Source organism: Bombina bombina, chromosome 5 (assembly GCF_027579735.1).
Source record: "Bombina bombina isolate aBomBom1 chromosome 5, aBomBom1.pri, whole genome shotgun sequence".
NCBI lineage: Eukaryota > Metazoa > Chordata > Amphibia > Anura > Bombinatoridae > Bombina > Bombina bombina.
This window is the reverse complement of record NC_069503.1, coordinates 502,435,365-502,456,492: the sequence shown is the minus strand read 5'-3', so window position 1 is coordinate 502,456,492 and position 21,128 is coordinate 502,435,365. Positions and strand designations below refer to the sequence as shown.

General features: G+C 37.1%; 1 protein-coding gene across 1 annotated transcript in view; it reads left to right on the top strand.

The window, feature by feature from the left end:
- The window catches only part of LOC128659400 (putative tyrosine carboxypeptidase MATCAP2), a 67,617-nt gene that overhangs the window by 33,434 nt on the left and 13,055 nt on the right, over positions 1–21,128 (top strand). Inside the window, exons 3-6 of the mRNA XM_053713049.1 lie at positions 9,298–9,441; positions 9,537–9,669; positions 13,859–14,164; positions 19,844–19,941. Of these exons, the coding sequence (XP_053569024.1) occupies positions 9,298–9,441; positions 9,537–9,669; positions 13,859–14,164; positions 19,844–19,941 (681 nt within the window). The remainder of the gene's footprint in view (positions 1–9,297; positions 9,442–9,536; positions 9,670–13,858; positions 14,165–19,843; positions 19,942–21,128) is intronic.

The window sequence follows — 21,128 nt, the reverse complement described above, 5'->3', positions numbered from 1 at the left end:
AGTTCCAGAATATTGATTGGTAATTGAGACTCCGTCGGAGTCCAAGTTCCCTGAGCCTTCAGGGAATTCCAGACTGCACCCCAGCCCAAGAGGCTGGCATCCGTTGTCACTATAACCCATGATGGCCTGTGGAAGCACATTCCCTGGAACAGATGATCCTGTGACAACCACCAAAGAAGAGAGTCTCTGGTCTCTTGAACCAGATTTATCTGAGGAGATAAATTCTCATAATCCCCATTCCACTGTCTGAGCATGCACAGCTGCAGTGGTCTGAGATGAAAGCGAGCAAACGGGACGATGTCCATTGCTGCTACCATTAATCCAATGACCTCCATACACTGAGCCACTGATGGCCGAGGAATGGACTGAAGAGCTCGGCAAGTATTTAGAATCTTTGATTTTCATGTCTACCGAGTCTATCAGAGTTCCCAAGAATGGAACTCTTGTATGTGGAACAAGTGAACTCTTTTCTATATTCACTTTCCAACCATGAGTCCTTAGGAAGGACAGCACAATATCCATGTGAGATTTGGTCAGATGGCGATTTGATGCCTGAATCAAGATATCGTCTAGATAGGGCGCCACTGCTATGCCCCGTGGCCTGAGAACCGCTAGAAGGGACCCTAGCACTTTTGTGAAAATTCTGGGAGCTGTGGCCAACCCGAAGGGAAGGGCCACGAACTGATAATGCTTGTCCAGAAAAGTAAACCTTAGAAACTGATGATGATCCTTGTAGATAGGAATGTGAAGGTACGCATGGTCATGTATCGACCCTCCTGGATCATTGGTAAGATTGTTTGTATAGTCTCCATCTTGAACGATGGGGCTCTGAGAAATTTGTTTAGACATTTTAAATCTAAAATAGGTCTGAAAGTTCCCTCTTTTTTGGGGACTACGAAAAGGTTTGAGTAAAACCCCTGTCCCTGTTCCAGTTTTGGAACAGGACAAATTACTCCCATGGTATAGAGGTCTTTTACACAGTGTAAGAACGCCTCTCTTTTTGTCTGCATTTTTTGCTGCTGATTTAGTAATCTGGAAAGCAGCATCTGTGATAAAAATTTAGCTAATTTAAGAGCTTTAATTCTGTCCAAAATGTCGTCTAGGGGCGTCTCTACTTTCAGAGACTCCTCAAGGGTGTCAAACCAGAAAGCTGCCGCCGTAGTCACTGGAACAATGCAGGCAGCAGGTTGTAACAAGAAACCCTGGTGAATAAATAATTTCTTTAGAAGACGCTCTATTTTTTTATCCATAGGGTCTTTGAAAGCACAACTGTCCTCAATAGGTATAGTTGTACACTTAGCTAGAGTAGATATTGCTCCCTCCACCTTAGGGACCGTTTGCCAGGAGTCCTTGATGGTGTCTGATATGGGAAACATTTTCTTAAAATTAGGAGGGGGAGAGAACGGTATACCCGGTCTATCCCATTCCTTTTTAATAATTTCCGAAATTATTTTGGGAACCGGAAAAAACATCAGTGTAAGTCGGAACTTCTAGATATTTATCCATTTTACATAATTTTTCTGGAGGAATTGTAATAGGTTCACAATCATCCAGAGTCGCTAGGACCTCCCTGAGCAACAGGCAAAGGTGCTCAAGTTTAAATTTAAAGGACGCTAAGTCCGTATCTGTCTGAGGTAACACATTCCCTGAATCTGAAAGTTCTCCCTCAGACAATAATTCCCTAACCCACAATTCAGAGCATTGTGAGGGTACATCGGAAATGGCTACTAAAGCATCAGAGGGTTCAGTATTTACGTTAATACCTGGCCTACTGCGTTTACCCTGCAAACCTGGCAGTTTAGATAATACCTCAGTGAGGGTAGTTGACATAACTGCAGCCATATCTTGCAGATTAAAAGAATTAGACGCACTAGATGTACTAGGTGTCACTTGTGTGGGTGTTAAAAATTGGGACACTTGAGGAGAATTAGATGGCATATCCTGATTCTCTTCAGACTGAGAATCATCCTTAGACATACTTTCATTTCCTAAAATATGTTCTTTACAGTGTAAGGCTCTATCAGTACAAGAGGTACACAATGTAAGAGGGGGTTCCACAATGGCTTCTAAACACATAGAGCAATGAGTTTCCTCAATGTCAGACATGTTAAACAAAGTAGTAATAACCACAACAGTTGGTAAACACTTTATTTATTGGAAAAAAAATTTTTGGTAAAAAACGGGTACTGCGCCTTTAAGAAATAAAAGCGCACATTTTTTTTTCCAAACACACTTAAGTATCCTATAAACTTTCAAAAACTATGAATATAAATGCAGAGTTGCCAAAAAATTATTGCACCCCAAATGCAAGAGTAGACATTTACACTTTAGAGGAACATTTAAGCAAAAAAATTACACTTTGCTAAATAAGACCCCTGCTGTCTCCTTCAGTGTAAACTAGGCCCTGCCCACAATGGAGGTTGCACTAAAATTTAAACTACCTCATGAGAAACGGTTTTAAACTGCCATGTGGTCCCCAAAAACACAATAAAAGCTATCCTTTTGTTTAACAATATAATAAAGACTTAGTAATATGTCCCAGTGTTTTAATTATATGCTGACTTTGAGTGCATAAGTATTAGAAAACAAACACCCAGGAGTACAGTAACACCCTTTTGCATATAGGACTACTGCTTACCCTGTTCCCACTATGAGGAACCCAATCAGCCAGTTCTGATATATTAACTCTCCTCAGAAATAAAAAGGCTGAAAACATACCTCAAATGCTGCTTGCTGCATGAGACTGTTCTCCACACTAAAGATTTTTCCCATATTACCTTCAGATCTGTGGGAACCATAATTGATCTTAGTAACTGCCGCTAAGATCATCAATTTCAGGGGGAAATCTTCTTCCAAATCCCCCCTGAGTCAAATAGTACTCACTGGTACCATTTAAAATAAAAAACATTGAAGAAATTAAAACTATCATTTTATCACCACTATCACTTTACCCTTCCTATTACTAGCATAGGCAAAGAGAATGACTGGGGGGAAGAGCTAAGGGAGCAGTTATATAACAGCTCTGCTGTGGTGCTCTTTGCCACTTCCTGTTAGCAGGAGGATAATATCCCACAAGTAAGGATGAATCTGTGAACTCGTCATATCTTTGTAAAATAAATCTAGATCACTATGTTTACACACAAGCACTCAATATGTTAGACCTAACTCCATACGTTGGATACATAGCTCCTCTATCAATTGCATGTATATCTTATTATGACAGAACACAGTATTGATGTATCAGAAAGTAAGCTACTATTTATGTTTTACTGTTTATCTGGTTACAATGGACTCCCTAGCCTCATGCTATTCTTATCTATGGACAATTTTGTTTTGTTATATTGGGTTTTTTTTTTGCAACTTCAATCAAAAATTATTAAAAAAAATAAATAAATTAAATTAAAAAAAAATGAACAGAATTGAATGCTTTTTCGGTATATATCGCAATAATTGCTAAGTCAGGGATGCCCTCCCCCCCCCCCCACCACCCTGTTTCTCTAACGTATAGTGACAAAAACTTCTTTTATTTTTGCTGAAGAATTCTGCTTAGATAAGAATCCTGCTTGGTCCTTGTGAATAATACTAGGAAGAAGCAATTGTAATCTTTGCACTAAAATAGAGGTGAGTATTTTGTAGTCTGTATTGAGTAAAGCTATCGGTCTATAAGACTCTTTTTGATCAGGAGCCTTCCCCTGCTTTAATATGAGGGAAGTATAAGATGCAGCGAAATTGGAAGAAATCGTGTTGCCCTGAATGTACATGTCATTGAAAGCTAAGTGTGGGATGATCCCTGAGGACAAAATCTTGTAAAATTCATTGGGTAGGGCATCAGGGCCCAGTGCTTTATTTAGGGGGAGATCCTGAATAGCTCTGGTAACTTCCGATTCAGAGATAGGGGAATTCAAGGTATCAGATAACTCAGAAGTTAAAGCTGGATGCAAAATTTTACCCCAAAAATCCTTACGCTCGCGAACATTCGAGTTCTTGAAGGAATAAAGGTCTCGATAATATTCTGTAAAAACTTTTAAAACATATTCCGCTGTTGAGACCAATTTTGGTCAAAATCTTGCCCAGCTTTCTGGTGTTCTATGTAATAAGTAACCATTATATGCGTTAGATACTGACTTCAACACTTCCTTTTCTCTCTCTTTATATTTCTTAGTTCTGTAAATACTATACGCTAGGATTTTCCCCCTGAGAACCGCTTTGGCGGCTTCCCAGAAGACCACTGGCTGATTTAAGTATTCCCGGTTAAAGTGAGCATAGTCCTCATATTTAAGATTAAGCCAATTTTTAAATTTAAAGTCTGATGCTAAATAAATAGGAAAATAGAATCGTCTAGTGTTAGGAAGTAAATCCCCGAACTGAAGGTCAAGAAATATAGGAGTGTGATCGGAGATACAAATAGGCAAAATTCTTGATATTACTCTCTGTTTAACAAGTCTTTCATCTAGAAGAAATAGGTCAATCCTAGACAAAGTCTTATGTGCCATGAAGAGACAAGTACATTTGCTGCTGTCAGGATGTTGTGATCTCCATATATCTCTAACTCTGAGATTCAGATAAATGCTATTAAACATTTTGGATTCTAAATTGTCTCTTTTGGTCTTAGGAGAGTTGGGGTTCTGTCTACGTCTATCTAATGGGTATTGTGGGGCCATATTAAAGTCCCCCCTAATATCAAGAAACCCTCAGCATAAGAGGATATTTTATCTTGTAGCATTTCCCAAAACACAGAATTGAATCTATTTGGCGCATAGACATTGCAAAGCGTGTAAAGAGTTTTGGCCAGTTTAATTTTAATCATTAGGAATCTCCCCTCTGTGTCCGCATTAATGTGTAAAATGTTGTAGTTTATCTTTTTCCCTAGCAATATTGCAACTCCTCCTATCCTTTCTACGCTAGGAGAGGCAACCACTTCCTTAACCCATGCACACTTAAGTTTTAGAACTTCCTCTGCTTTTAAATGTGTTTCTTGTAAGAAAGCAATGTTTGTGTTTAGTTTCCTCAGTTGAGATATAATTACCTTTTGCTTAATGGGAGATGTAATGCCTCCAATGTTTCATGAGACCAGCTTAATTCTGCTTACCGTATCTGACATTTATGTATAAAGAGTAAAAAAGGAAGGAAGGGGGAAGAAAAAAAAAAGAAAAAGGGAACCGGACCCCCCCCCTCCCTTCTTGCCCACATTATATTAAAAGAACAACGCCTTCCTAAAGTTGGCCCGCTTAACCCCTAGGCCCTTAAACCCAACCTTTTCAAGGACTATCCTATTTAAATTAAAAAACATAACGAAAATTCTTGTTTGCCAACCTATCTCCTCTAGGAAGCTGATAAACCTGTCTCAGCCAAAAAGTATTCTGCTTCAGTCGCAGAATAAAAAAAATGTGTTTTATTATCAACCCAGATCTTCAACCTGGCAGGATAGATAATAGTGGTGCAGAGCCCCTGATTGATTAGTTTCGTACATAGTGGGGCTAAACTTCTCCTCTTTGCAGCTGTCTCAGCTGAAAAATCTTGGAACAACATAATTTTTGTGCCTCCAAGGTAGATGGGTTGATTTTTTTGAAAAAATTGTAACAACATAACTTTATTTTAGTAGTTTAATACTTTAGCAATAATTGGCCTAGATCTAGTAGTTTATTTACCAGTTGAGGGCCACCCTAACCTGTGTGCCCTCTCCAGCACAATTTGAGGCTGAGACTGCGGGATTTGTAAGAGCTGTGGTAATGTGATGGTTAAAAATGTACTGAGGTCCTCAAACCGCTTCTCCTCTTGTACCCCAATCACTCTGATATTGTTCCTCCTGGACCGATTTTCTAGGTCTTCTAGTTTATCTTGGATTTTTTAAAGATTATAGAGGGAGGCCTCCAACTTAATGTTTTGACCTACAGTGAGGTCCTCAAGATCCGATATTCTTTGCTCTGCCTCCGATATTCTACTTGAAAATTGTCTAAATTCATTCGTTAGAAGTGATCTATCTTGCTTGATTTCATTCCTGAGGATGTCAAATTTAGGAGCAAGGGCTTCAGAGATACTTGTTACCAGTGATTGGATATCAGGCGGCTCACCTAGAGACACTGGATTGGTAGCAACTGAATGAACCTCTGCAGAGGTCTCCAAGGTAGTCTTGTTTTTCCTATCTCTTTGTCTGACTGCCATAACTGAAGGTGAGGTTTTGAATTGGGTGTTGAGAAATTTATCCATGTGCTAGTGACAAAAAATTGTGAATCCCGTGCAGTGAGTGAAGGTAAAACAGGAGGTGATGCCAAGAAGACCCCAATGGGGAAGGAATTAATGGGAAGATAAAGGAAAACACCGTCAGGACCCTTTAAGGGAAGTGAACCACCGTGTGTATAATCGTGTAAAATTGTGCCTCTATAGGAGAAAAAAAGGGGGGGGGGGGAAAGAATGGGGAGAGTGAAGTACGTGCAAGATTTGTTAAGTCAGTTATGGAGACTGACAAATCGATAAATTTGAATCAACAAGAGTATTAATTACCAAGGAAAGGTCCCACAGAGTGGGTAAGGAGTCTAGCAAAAAAACAGAAGGCAAAGCAAAGCCTATCAATTCCCTTACTGGCCCTGCCCTAAATTGATCCCTTTACTTCAGGAGTTGTAAACAGAGGAATTCAGCGCTCGCTGTTAAAAAAAAAATAAAAAAAAATAGGGGATGAGAAAAGTGTAAGCAACCAAAAGGATTTAATAATCGGAGAAACCGTGCATGTCACAACCTTCCCACAAATAATCCTTATAGGCCACTCATCCTAGAACCGCTACCCACTTATAAATATATGGGGGTGTAGAAAACACCCTGATAATTAGAAAATCTAGTGTCTGATCCTTATTAGAATGCCTCCCTCCCTAAAAAAAAAAAAACGAGAGAGAAAAAACCTCTAGGGGGGCTAACATTAGGACCACTTTTAGGTCCGGCACTGGGGGGCAATTCACCTTAATTAATTCATGTAGTTTTACAAGGTATTTAACTTAATGCACAAGGTCAAAAGTCTACAATCTCAAAAAAAAAAAGAGGTCCCCCCCCCTATAAGACAGAACAAAACAACCCCTCACTTAGAAGAGTACAAGTAATTCAGTTTGATAACTAATACATATAAGTTTTGTTTCTTAACGGTAGAATACAAAGTAAAAATAAAAGTAAAATTTAAATATAAGTTCTTCAAAAAGCATATCAGTTAAACCATTTAACTAGAGAAGATTAGATGCAACTGGGAGAACACCAAGGAAAAAAGAAGAGAAAAAAAAGTCAATATTCTTATAATTTTACTTGCGTGCTGCCCGTGATTACATTTTACGGTCCATAGTCCCTGCGAGCGAGATATACCTGCTGTACCAGGATGACAAGGAGACAATGAGGAAAAAGTGGCTTAGTGTACATGAAACTCCAGGACTAGGCCAGGTACTGTATATCAACACCAACTTCTTTGTTAATTTTAAAGATAAGCCACAGCTCGAGCTCACAAGCCACCGCTCACAACAAGTAGGGCGACCCCAGCCGATCCACACCTGCAGCTTGACCAAGGCAGCCATACCTGAGCCCCCACTGAACAAGGCGAAGCCCCCCTCACGCAGCACCGGTGGAAGGGGGGAAACCTGAAGAGCAAAACCTGCGCCCCGATGGTACCTCCGCTACCAATCAGCCACTCAGCCGAAGCTGACATTCCCGCAAAGATCCTTGTATACGCAGGGAGTCAGTGCAGTCCTCCCCACATGCAGCACCCGTGGGAGGGGAGGAGCAACAGACCGCAACAGCTACAGAACGGCTCCGGGTTCCCCAGGATACTTTGCTCGTACTCTGCCCTTAGTGCTAAGCAGGCCCCTGGAAGGCCAGAATGCAGGCAGCAGCACTCCAGACGATACAGAGGTAGGTGTAAGGCTGTTAACTATAATTCATGAGCCTTTTTTTAAACATAGGGCAGGCTCCCGAGCTGATAGACAGATAATTTACCCCCCTCACATTGAGGAATATTATTGGGAACTCCTTTGCCAGACTAGACTGCAAATAGGGAAGAGTAATGGACAGTCCTTTGAAATTGCTGCAACATGCAGCTCAGTGCGGTCTGATAGCACTGATGGAGCACCAGTAGCAATGTTTTAAGTGCTTCAGCAAGCCGCCCCAGGTCTGGAGTTCTAAGCACGAGTGTCCTCTGCCAATTGCTCTTGCTGGGAGTCAGAGAGGAAGCGTTCACGTGACCTGCGCTTCCGCACCTCCCCCGGAACACAGAATACCAGAACATACAATTTTAAACAACTTTCCAGTTTACTTTTAGATTCAAATTTGCTTCATTCTCTTGGTATCATTTGTTGAAGGAGCAGCAATGCACTACTGGTTTCTAACTGAACACATGGATGAGCCCCTTTAAGGTAAACCTATCACCCAAGCCCAGTCACCTACAGGTCATCCAGTATTTTTATAGAGGGCATCTGGCAACACTACCTATAGGCTTTAAAATATACATTGGGAAATATGTTCAAATATTTGATCAGCTGAAAATGTTTTTAGGAAGAATCAAGATTTGAAAATCGTTTTAGCTCCACATAGATTTAAGATACCTTACATAATTTCCTATGGACAAGATTACAAGTTGCGCGTCAAATCAGTTGCGAAAACTCTGCTCTCTTATGGCTTTTTCAAATTTGGGGTTGTGCAGCTATTGCAAGTTGAGAAATAACTCATTTTGCCCACGCGTTAAGCCGCATAATGCAAACTGGGAAATAATGTGTGCGTTCACGTTTTCCCCATAGAAGTCAAAGGAGAACACAAATAGAAAAAAAAACTAATATGTTGCGCAAAGTCCATGACATATCCTCTTCGAAAAGTGTATCTGAAAATGAGAATATTTCATATTGCAAAAATGTTTTCGCAACGGAATATGTTCTATTTAATTCTAAATAATAATAACTTTATATGTGTGATGATTTTTGGACTGATATATCTAATTATTGCGAGATATGTATATTAATACATATCTAATTTAAGAAGTTTCGCCCTAATAGGACTTTTATTTCTATATGTATTCTATATTATCTACATAGAAATGAACTTTAGATATTTTGCCCATTCCAGTAATATTATTAAAAATGATTATGTTTTTACTAGATTATTATTATAATTGGTCATTATGGGTTCAGCTTCAAGGATTTGTTTATTTTTTTGTTCATTTCTGTTTCATGTGTTGTTCCCATAACATCAAGCACATAGCAATTATTCTACTCTTTTTATCAATCAAACACAAATAATTCAATATCTCACTTTTTTCTGCTTTTTATTTTAATACAGGCCATTAATATTATGCAGAAGGCACTCGAAAAATATGGGAACTATGAAAGCTTTGAGAAGGCTACAGGTGGAATGCTACTTCCAAAGAGCCGAATATGGCACCAAGTGCGGAAATATATGGAGAAAGAAAGATGTCTGGGAGAGGTTAGAGCAAAAAGTATCAAACTTATATAAATCTATACTTATATATATGTGTTTGAATCACTAAGTTACACACGTCCCTTTTGTCTTCTGTATAGATTGTTGTTCACCTGACACAGGATTTGCTTTCTCGAGCGTCCATGACAGTTTTAAATGGTCGACCAACATTGACGATCAATATATCAGTAGCGCGGGAGCAGTGGCTGGAAGGGATGCTCAGACATGAGATAGGTACTGTATATAACCTTTTTCATTTTTCTTTAATTTCACAAGACATTTGCTAATGAAGCAAATTTGCTTTCATTTTTAATATTTAGTAGGGCCGTAACTACAGGGGTCTCAGAGGTCACAACTGAGAGTGGGCCCACACAAATCTAGGGGGCCCATCTGGCCCTGCAATCAGTACTTGTGTTGCTACTGGGGGCCCTGGGTTCCACTATCATCAAATTGGGCTCCCTGTGCACCTTCCCTTCCTGCAAAACATGGCACTCTGTGTATGGATTTGCCTTTACAAGTATAATGGCAATGTTTCCAAGATGGCCGTCAACCTGCTCCCTTATTTGCACAAGAAAGCTGTGCAGTATGGTGCAAACTAACCAAGGGTGAAGGATCCACAGTCACGGAGAAGCAGCTCCTCTTGCTCCTATGCAGCTGCCTGCTCAGCCTCTGTTACTTGCAAACAGCTAGGAAGGATGCTATTGGTAAGGGGGTCCCATCACTCCATTTGCCCTGGAGACCAGTGAGGTCTAGTTATGCCCCAGCTATGTTGTTTAATAACAGAATTGGTTCCACCTCGATCATCATAAAGTTTTGTATTAAAGAGACATGGAAATAAAAACAAAACCTTCATGATTCTGATAGAATATTTAATTTAAAAAAAAAAAATCTCAGTTACTTCTATTATTAAACTTAGCTTCCTTCCATGCACGGGGCATTTTATACTACTGTTTAAACTACTGTTTATATGTTGTTGTATTATATACCTGATGGGCTTCATTTATCAAGCCCTTCTCTCCCCTTTGACTGCAGGTTTGCACAAGCGAACGTGCAGTCAGGATTTATCAAGCAGCAGTCATCTGACCGCCGCTTCCCTGCCCTGTTCTCCACCTCCTAGGTGGAGAATTTCAATCTCCCCTCTCTCGTCCGTCCAGAGAAATTGACTGCTCCTGCCTGCTAGTGATTGGCTGTGAAGAAACAGAAATGTTCCAGCTGGTGCAAAAAAAAAGACTTTTTATTGTGCAAACAGGGATACGATAAAGCAACGTTTCAGGCCCACAATTGGCCCTTTCTCAAGCTTGACCATAGATCAGTGAACAAACATTTAAATAGCCATAATGGCGCCAAATATTGTGATTAAAAGTGATACACTGCTGCCCTCTAGTGAAGAGCAATAATATAACATACAAATGTGTATTAAAGTGCATTTTGATGGCTAACAATATCGCCATCTAGTGAATAATCATCATATTGTCTAACAAATATATCTTTTTTATCATATGTGAAAAATTTATATATTAAAACATTAAAAAATAATAACTGTGAATCAATTTATCAATATATGAATGACAAAAAATAATATTAATAAGGATTAAAAATGTATTGAAAATTCAATTAATCATTATTATGATAACCACAATATATCAAATTAAAAACATATATATGCCAAGTGTATCAAACCTCAGATAGGCAAATTATTTCTATTTTAATTTTATTTTATCAATTCATTTGATTTTATAATAGCTTAGTTCACTGTCTATCACATCAATCAATTTAATCAGTAGACTGACACACTTGCATATTGGTCAATATTGGATATTCAACATTATGTGCTCACACTCACAACCTCTCAGAGACACTAGGTCTCATATCAATGCGTGTATCTGAGCACACATACGTACATATATAATTTGTTAAGTACAATACCTGTAAAAAGAGACTTTTAATATCATTCACATTTTATTGAATTACCAAAAGGCAGTCCAATTGCATTCCCTATTCAAGCCTCTCGGCCACAAAGTGCATAATTCATTTATCCAAAATGTTTCTCTCCTAGTCAGTATATTTTCCTTATCTCCCCCTCTTCTAGGTGTATTAACCCTTTCAATGATTTGAAAACGCAGTTGACTTATCCTGTGGCCTGCCTCTAAAAAGTGACCAGCCACTGGGGCATCCTTCTTCCCACAACGAATATTGGACTTGTGCTCCGAGATTCTTTCTCGTGCCTCCCTGGTCGATTGACCAATGTACATCAAGGAGCACGGACATTTAATTGCGTAAATAATATACTAATAATAATACTAATAATACTAATAATAATAATAACTGGCCAAAAACGAAAGGGATGTTACCCATGTCTATCTTGCTTCAATTGCAATTCTATGATTAAGGGTGACACTTTTTGTCACCCTTACACGGGTAAGAAGTATTCTATCAGTGAATATTTGACTTGTAGGTCTGAGTATATTATTTACGCAATTAAATGTCCGTGCTCCTTGATGTACATTGGTCAATCGACCAGGGAGGCACGAGAAAGAATCTCGGAGCACAAGTCCAATATTCGTTGTGGGAAGAAGGATGCCCCAGTGGCTGGTCACTTTTTAGAGGCAGGCCACAGGATAAGTCAACTGCGTTTTCAAATCATTGAAAGGGTTAATACACCTAGAAGAGGGGGAGATAAGGAAAATATACTGACTAGGAGAGAAACATTTTGGATAAATGAATTATGCACTTTGTGGCCGAGAGGCTTGAATAGGGAATGCAATTGGACTGCCTTTTGGTAATTCAATAAAATGTGAATAATATTAAAAGTCTCTTTTTACAGGTATTGTACTGCTCAAATTATATATGTACGTATGTGTGCTCAGATACACGCATTGATATGAGACCTAGTGTCTCTGAGAGGTTGTGAGTGTGAGCACATAATGTTGAATATCCAATATTGACCAATATGCAAGTGTGTCAGTCTACTGATTCAATTGATTGATGTGATAGACAGTGAACTAAGCTATTATAAAATCAAATGAATTGATAAAATAAAATTAAAATAGAAATAATTTGTCTATCTGAGGTTTGATACACTTGGCATATATATGTTTTTAATTTGATATATTGTGGTTATCATAATAATGATTAATTGAATTTTCAATACATTTTTAATCCTTATTAATATTATTTTTTGTCATTCATATATTGATAAATTGATTCACAGTTATTATTTTTTAATGTTTTAATATATAAATTTTTCACATATGATAAAAAAGATATATTTGTTAGACAATATGATGATTATTCACTAGATGGCGATACTGTTAGCCATCAAAATGCACTTTAATACACATTTGTATGTTATATTATTGCTCTTCACTAGAGGGCAGCAGTGTATCACTTTTAATCACAATATTTGGCGCCATTATGGCTATTTAAATGTTTGTTCACTGATCTATGGTCAAGCTTGAGAAAGGGCCAATTGTGGGCCTGAAACGTTGCTTTATCGTATCCCTGTTTGCACAATAAAAAGTATTTTTTTTGCACCAGCTGGAACATCTCTGTTTCTTCATATTGATGTTGGTTTGGTGAACCTGTTCCTGGCTGTGCAGTGAGTGCTGTGTTTCATGTTACATTGTTGCAGTGATTGGCTGTGCGCAGGCAGGGGGCGGGGTTGTCTGTGAGCGCACAGAAGTGCTTGTGTGCAATGGTAAATGTGGGCAGCAGATTGCTGCCTGCCAGAGGAGAAACCAGACAGACAGTGGCAAATATGAAATGCCCTGTCCGCGATGGGATGATAAATGAAGCCCATAGTATGTACTCACTGGACGAACTATTGCAGTATCCAATATAATTTTTTCATGGATGGGACATTCTTCAAGCCTTTTGGATCAGGTTTAAGGGTGTTGCTGCAGTATTCATTAAGGAAAATAGTCTACAGAAAGTGTAGACCAACAACATGCCATGACTACACGTACTTTGACCATACGTCTTTTTCTGTAATATAGACACTTGTGCTAGATCATATTCTACTTTTAAACGTAGCAGCAACAGAATAATCTCTGTTAAATTCTATTAAAATGTTTGCTATTACTCTTGTTATATTTCTAACAGTACTGTGAACTAACCTTGTATAGGGATGGAGTCCTTTGGAGATGTATTTTAACAGTAGGTCTGTCCAAAAGTGTACAGAGGAAGGGAGATGAATACGCTACAGGATTACCAGCACAGAGTAGGTTGCATGAAGTTGTTACAGGCTTTTTTGGCTTCCAATATAAATGACAGCTATTGGAAAACTCAGGAGAAGATAGACATATAGTTTAAAACCCAAAAATACTGTACCCAGAGATGCCCCCACTATAAGCTAATGTTAGTTGTAATTGCTACTAGCTGTATTGATTGGCTATTATTAATAGCTATTATTATTTCTTTGCAGGGACACATTACTTTAGAGGAATGAACAACAATCGTCAGCCATGGTGCGACAGTATTGGGCGTAAAAAATATGGGTTGAAACCTATGAACCCAACAGAAGAAGGTTTTGCGAGCATCCATAGTGTTTTGTTTCGAAAAGATCCCCTTCTGTGGAGAGCTGCTCTCCTCTATTACACAGTCTACCAAGCCAGCCGCATGTCTTTTAGTGAGCTCTTCAAAGATATTGGACGTTTTGTCAAAGACCCTAATACCAGATGGGATTACTGTGTACGAGCCAAGAGAGGCTGGACTGACACGTCACAGCCAGGTATGTACCGAAAAAAGAATTGTAGAGTAATTGTAGCCCATTTGGACATCAAAACTGATTAATCAGGTCTACATTTATAACATAACGATGTTATAAAGACATGTTACTTTTATGTAAAAATATATTTTTTCTCAAAGTGGTAGCAAATTATCTGGTGTACATTGTAAAACTGTGAAACAAAATGTTTATTTAATACACCCAATGACTAATTAGATGCCAGTTACAAAGCCATTCTTCATTTTTACAGAGCAAAGACTATTGCAATGAGGAGTTTGATAGGCCAGGCAATGTTCCTTGGCAATTTATATTCATTTGGACTCCAGGATCACAGTATAGATAAGTCATGAAACAAATAGCTTTATAACCTATTTCAAAATAGAAGTCCTTGCATCTTGGCTCCTGATTTGAAGTTGTGTCTTCAGTGATTTATAAGTTTATGTATGGATGCATTACCATAGGTTTTACCCAATAAAATACTGTAATTACTGGGAATTCTGCTGCTCCTCCAAAACTTCAACTCCCAAAGTTTTTTAGCTCATATTTGCGTCATATACTTCTTACAACCTGGAGTCAGGAACATATGGAGGGGTCATGCACCCAAACTAGACAATAGACAATTTAGATAGAATAGAAGAGTGAAGACATCATACCATAGAAGAACTATCCTTCAAAATTTGATGTTCCACAAAATCCTGCTGCACTAGGCACAGGTCTGCTTGGCTTAGGCCAAAATATGCCCCGGGTTCATCAGTCTTTTTCATGTACTCCAACCTGGTTAGAGACCTTGTGAGAGTCATCCCTGTTTGATCAGTCATTTTGATTTTACCAGTAGCATAACTGCCAACATTTGGGGAAAAAAAACTTAAACGGATAGGAAAGTCAAAATTAAACTTGCATGATTCAGATAGAGCATGACATTTTAAAACACTTTTAAATTCACTTCTATTTTTAAATGTGCTTTGTTCTCTTAGTATCCTTTGTTAAAAAATGAATATGCACATATCATACACTATTGGGAGCTGCTGCTAATTGGTGCCTGCCCACATTTGTCTCTTGTGATTGGCTAAATAGATATTTTCAGCTTCCTGTCAGTAGTGCAATGCTGTCCCTTCAGCAATGGATAACAAGAGAAGGAAGAAAATTTGATAATAGAATTAAATTGGAAAGTTGTTTACAATTGTATGTTCTATCTGAATCATGAAAGAACATTTTGGGGTTTACTATCCATTTAAGGGGAAACTTTACAACAAAGCAATCAAGTAACTAGGACTGTCCAGTGAAAATTGGGAGAGTTGGCAAAATTAAACTTGTGTGTGAAAAGTTATCCTGAAATCCTGGCCTCTCTTTAGCACACAAGTGAAAGCTTGCAAACTGTCCCAATTGTTCTGGGACAGTCCCAGCTTTATGCCTCATGTCGTCATATGTTATAATTGTCTCAGGAGTCTGTAGCACATAGGTCTTGAGTAAAATGTTGCTACTGGATATTAAATGTCCCCGCTGCACATACTTTTCTATGAATATAATTTCAGGACTTATTCAGTAAAATGTCAAGATTCACAACTGCACTGTATCTGATTTGATTTAGTATTTTTGGTATTAAGAGATTTAGCATTTTTGTATTTTGTTAAAGTGAAGGTAAACTTTGTTGAATCAGTGCCCTGTTTTTAAAAATACTATTAAAAACAGGGGAACTTTCATTCATCAAAGTTAACATTTCACAGTTTTTGTAAAAATACTTACCTTTTATTCTGAAAGCCGCTCCAGTGCTTCCCCCGCCCGTCGCAAGTCTCTTCATACGTCACCATTGACGAATCCGGCTTCCTATATATATATATATATATATAACATGAAGGTGCAAATAAACAGCCCTTCCCCAACACCTTGTCAAGCACCATATCCTTTTAATCACTATTAAACACTATTAAAACATTTTTTCTATAATAAACCTTGATTTTACAATTAATATGTATAAATATGAGTGAAATACTTTATCTGAATATATTTTACATGTGTTTTGTTTTGTATATTTTCAAGTGATAAGGAGGTACAAGTTTCACAATTTCTGTTATTCAGCATTCATGTTCAGACATCTTTTTCTTTGCTTGGAGAATAGTTGTACAACGGCACCAATAAACAATGTATATGAAAAGTGTTATGTTGTGTGCACCACACAGGTTCATTTTGGAAACAGAAGACTGAAAAATAATTGACATAAGTCAACCTTATAAAGCTACTCAGACAAGTAAAACAGGCATTAGTTGTGTTTCTTGCTACACAGTGTTTCTGGACTGTGCCAATAAAGAACCACTGAAGTCAAAATTAAAGTTTCATGATTCAGATAAAGCATGTGGTTTAAATAAAACTTTCCAATATACTTCCATTATTAAAACATGCACAATATTTTTATATGCACAGTTTCTGAGGCTCCAGCTGCTACTGAGCATGTGCGAAAGTGCACAGTTTATACGTATATGCATTTTGTGATTGGCTGATGGCTGTCACATGATACAGGGGGAGGGAAAATTGGATGATCAAATTTAAAGTAAGTGTTATTGCATTGTTGTTTTATTGTTCATTTGTCAGTTATTTAATTATTTTGTATTTATTTGTCCTTTAATGTTATCAATACAATTATTACAGCACTGGTAAAACAAAGAATGCAGGTATTATATACAAGTAGCTGCAATCATAGTCAGAGAGAGTGTAAGTTACTGATAAACCTGAACTATCATAAAACCAAAAGCCATGAAATCAGTAGTAAAACTTTAAGTAACAAGTAATAACATTGTTTTTGCTTTACCAATCTGGGATAAAACAAATTATAATAATCTTTCTTTGAGGAGCCCACAAGCATCGTCTTCCTCAGCTTGCCTACTAGAGCCCCCTAAGATAATACCAGTGCCCTCTTTCCACCAATTGTACTTATTTGTGCCCCTTCTGTTATCCCACCTCCCCCAGGGGGCAGTAATACTCAGATTGCAACATCGTGCCCACGCAAATGTTAGTTCATGTTTTACAAGAATAACCCTGCCACATATCTGTCCCTAACTGGCCTTAGCAGGGCTTATAAGATAGGAGAAGAGAATAATAATGGCACTACCTTCAAGTTGTTTCCTTTTTTCATTAAGCTTTTATTCATATATAAGTAGCTCAGTTGGAATTATAATGCTAGCGTTCACATAGGAAAGGGTGCTGTACACAAAAGAAAATATGATACTAGGTATAGTATGAATCTCACACTAGCAGAGTGTGTATATAGATAGCACTCAACAACTTGTTCTCATCAACCATAGGATATAAGTTTAATAAGTGATGAAAACATAAGTGACAAGACGAATGTTAAAATATAACTTCTATTAAAGTGAGTTAAAAATAATTGCCCATTTAAAAACACAAAATAGTGATTACTGCAAATCTATTTTGTTTTTAAATGGGCAATTATTTTTAACTCACTTTAATAGAAGTTATATTTTAACATTCGTCTTGTCACTTATGTTTTCATCACTTATTAAACTTATATCCTATGGTTGATGAGAACAAGTTGTTGAGTGCTATCTATGTACACACTCTGCTCAAAATACTAAATCCACAAACAGTGTTGAGGTTTCACTGTTTTTTTTTAGTGTTTTTTGTGATAGAGTACCATCTACTGGGGAACTTTAATATATATTCTCTCTCTGAGAAAATATATTGTTCATCTATGAGATTCACACTATACCTAGTATCTTATAAGATAGGAAACTGTACAATAATTCAGGTTTTATTATGAAAATTATAGTTGCAAGCTTTGTCTAACTCCAGAAACAAATCCAGATTGTCTTCTCCAAATAAGGCACGTGATGGGTGTAGTTCAGCCATTAATTTTAAAAAAATTTGCAATAAATTAGGTGTTAATCTGTTCTGAAAATATTCACACTCTGCTATGTTTATCTATGGCTGACATGGTAATTTACTGCAAGGCAGCAGAAAAGTCTTGTAATTACAAGTAGCGCGTTATGAGTTTTCCGCAGGCTTTTTCGCGATCAATTTCCATTGTGCAGGTATTACAAGTTTTGAAAAATCGTGATTGCGTGCGCGCATTCGCCTTTTACACAACAATCCTTTCCGCACTTGAAGAGCTGTAGTTAATGTTTTTCCGCAACAAAAAAGTTTCATGAAACACTTTAAATAATTTTTATTAGACAGTGTTAATATGAGTGTAAGTGTACTTTGTAATGTATTTTTAAAGAAAAATATTGCACACAAAAGCTATAAGGGCTCAAAGATATGAAATCTCGGGTGTTAGGAAAAAAAAGCAGACGCAGGGATTTTTACATTAACATACATACACATATATTGAGAAACATGGATTTATACGTATAGAGATATTTTTAATTATAGAGATAATGAAAATATTTTACATTACAATCTTATGCACATTAAACAATATCTCAGATGTGTTTTCAAAAAGATATTCGCATATAGATCTCAAGATATCTTCCTACACATAGAGTATATATTCATATACATATCTCGCTATAGATATATCAGTCCAAATATCATCACATATATAGAGAATATTTATTAAGAAATAAATAGAGCATATTCCGTGTGAAAACATTTTCGCAATATGAAATATTTGCATTTTCATGTACACTTTTCAAGGAGAATACGTCATGGGCTTTGCGCAACATATTAGGGTTTTTGTCGGGTTTTTTCTTTCTATTTTCTTCTCCATTGACTTCTATGGGGAATTTGTGAACGTGCACGGGATTTCACGGTTTGCATTATGCGGCTTAACGCGCGGACAAAATAAGTTATTTTGCAACTTGTAATACCTGTGCAACCCCAAATGCGAAAAAGCCATAACGCGCGCTGTGTTTTCTCAACTGATTTGCCACACAACTTGTAATCTTGCTCTAAATGTTTATGTCCCTTTAAATCTATACATCACATAGAAACACAAGTAGGGATGGGCGAATGTGTAAATTTCCGAATTCGAATGTTAGAACGAATGTTATTACCGAAATTCGAATTATAAATCCGAATGTTGATAAGAATGAATATTCTTAAAAATTCTATAATCGAATGCTATTTACAGTTTTCGAATGTCACTTTCGAATTCAAATGTTTATAATTAGATTGAATGTCCAGATTCGAAATTTTGAATTTAACATTCTATTTATTTAACAAATACTATTCAGAAGTTCAATAGTTCATGTGGTAGGGAATCTAGTAAATTGATAAATAATAGATACAAATATATCATTTCAAATGTTTCTATATAGAATATTGCATAATTCAAATATTACATTTAAAGAAAGCATTAGAAATACTATTATAAATATAAATTCACAAACAGACTAGATGGGCCTTCTGGTACTTATCAGCCATTACAATCTATGTTCACATTTTAGAATATTTATCTGTTTTACAACATTCATGTTCTAGTCTGGCTGTGTCACTTTAACTTTATTTAACCATCACTGTTTTCTTGTTAGTAGAGAATGTAATTTTCTTTATTTTGTCAAATCATAGAAATCCTTGAGCATGTGTTGGAAGTATAATCTGTATTGCTGTTATTTCTTTACTTGTATCTAGAAAGTTGAATGTGAAAATATAAGGGTTGTGGAAAAGTACTATATTGGGACCTTAACAGTACTGCTATCTTCTGAAATGTGGTCTCTTTGCTTCCCTCAGGTTGCTTCAGTAAAGACCAGGTGTACCTAGATGGCATCCTTCAAATTCTGAGGCACAGAAAATCTATAGATTTTCGCTTGTTAACATCTATGGGAAAGGTATATTCAATGTAATTCATATATGAAAGGTGTTGTATAAAAGGGACAGTTTACTCAAAAATGTTCTCCCTTTTAATTTGTTCCCAATGATCTTACCTGCTGGAGTGTATTACATTGTTTACAAGTTTTTCCTTTACCCTTATATCAGCATTTGAAAAATAGTTGTTTTAGCCTGTGGTATCCCCACCTATTCTGAAAGTTTCTGGCCTTAAGTCCAAGCTATAGAAAAGCTGTGTATACACAGCCAACAGAAGAAATTACACTCCCAGTGGGGTATACAAGAGATAAGGTAATAAAATCCAGAAAATGTCTCTCTGGTGTGATATATACATCTCCAACCATCAGATAATCACATGCTTTACATCTATCTACTCCACATCTAGACATGCCTTTAAATGTTAGCCAAGATGATTGTGTTTTTTGTGCTGATTTCAGAAGTGTTGTCCTTACCTAAGGACCTGCTTTTCCTATATGTGAATCTGCAATCTTGAAATACAGAATTTTTAAATTTATCATCTACTTTCAATAACGGAAAATGTTACAAATGGAGAAAACTGATTACTGTACTTGGTTACAAAGGTTAGCTTGTTACTTTGTTTCAAACAAGCAACATTAATATTGGTCCATATCAACTAGTTTCTATTGATCTTTTTCTTTTATATCTAGCTCTTTATAACTTGCTGAGGGAATCGTCTGTCTTAACATCTGTTCTAGTAAATCAACCTGGGTGTCATAATCCACTTAAGACAAATAGTTTCTTTTTAACCTCACAAATTGTCCTTTTGCTTCTGAATAAGGCACACTCGTAGGAGGCAACTTTTTGCATGTAAATTGCCTGAAATTGGTTTTCTATACACATACATGGTTACAATTTTACCATCTTGATGTATTCTTAAGATTGAGATCCAAAAAGTTTAAAGTGTTCTTATTATATTCATACATAAAAGAGATACCAAGAACATTATTATTTAACCAGTTAGCAAAAGATAATGCCTCCTTTTCGTGACCCATCCAAATAAACAACAAATCCTCTATATATTGATTATAAAGAGCTATACATTGTCAAAATGGGTTTTCCTCTCCATTGAAGTGGGACAGCTCCCACCAACCTAAGAAGATTGGCATACAAGGGTGCAAACTGTGCACCCATAGCCATCCCGTACCTCTGGAGATAGAAACGCTTTCAA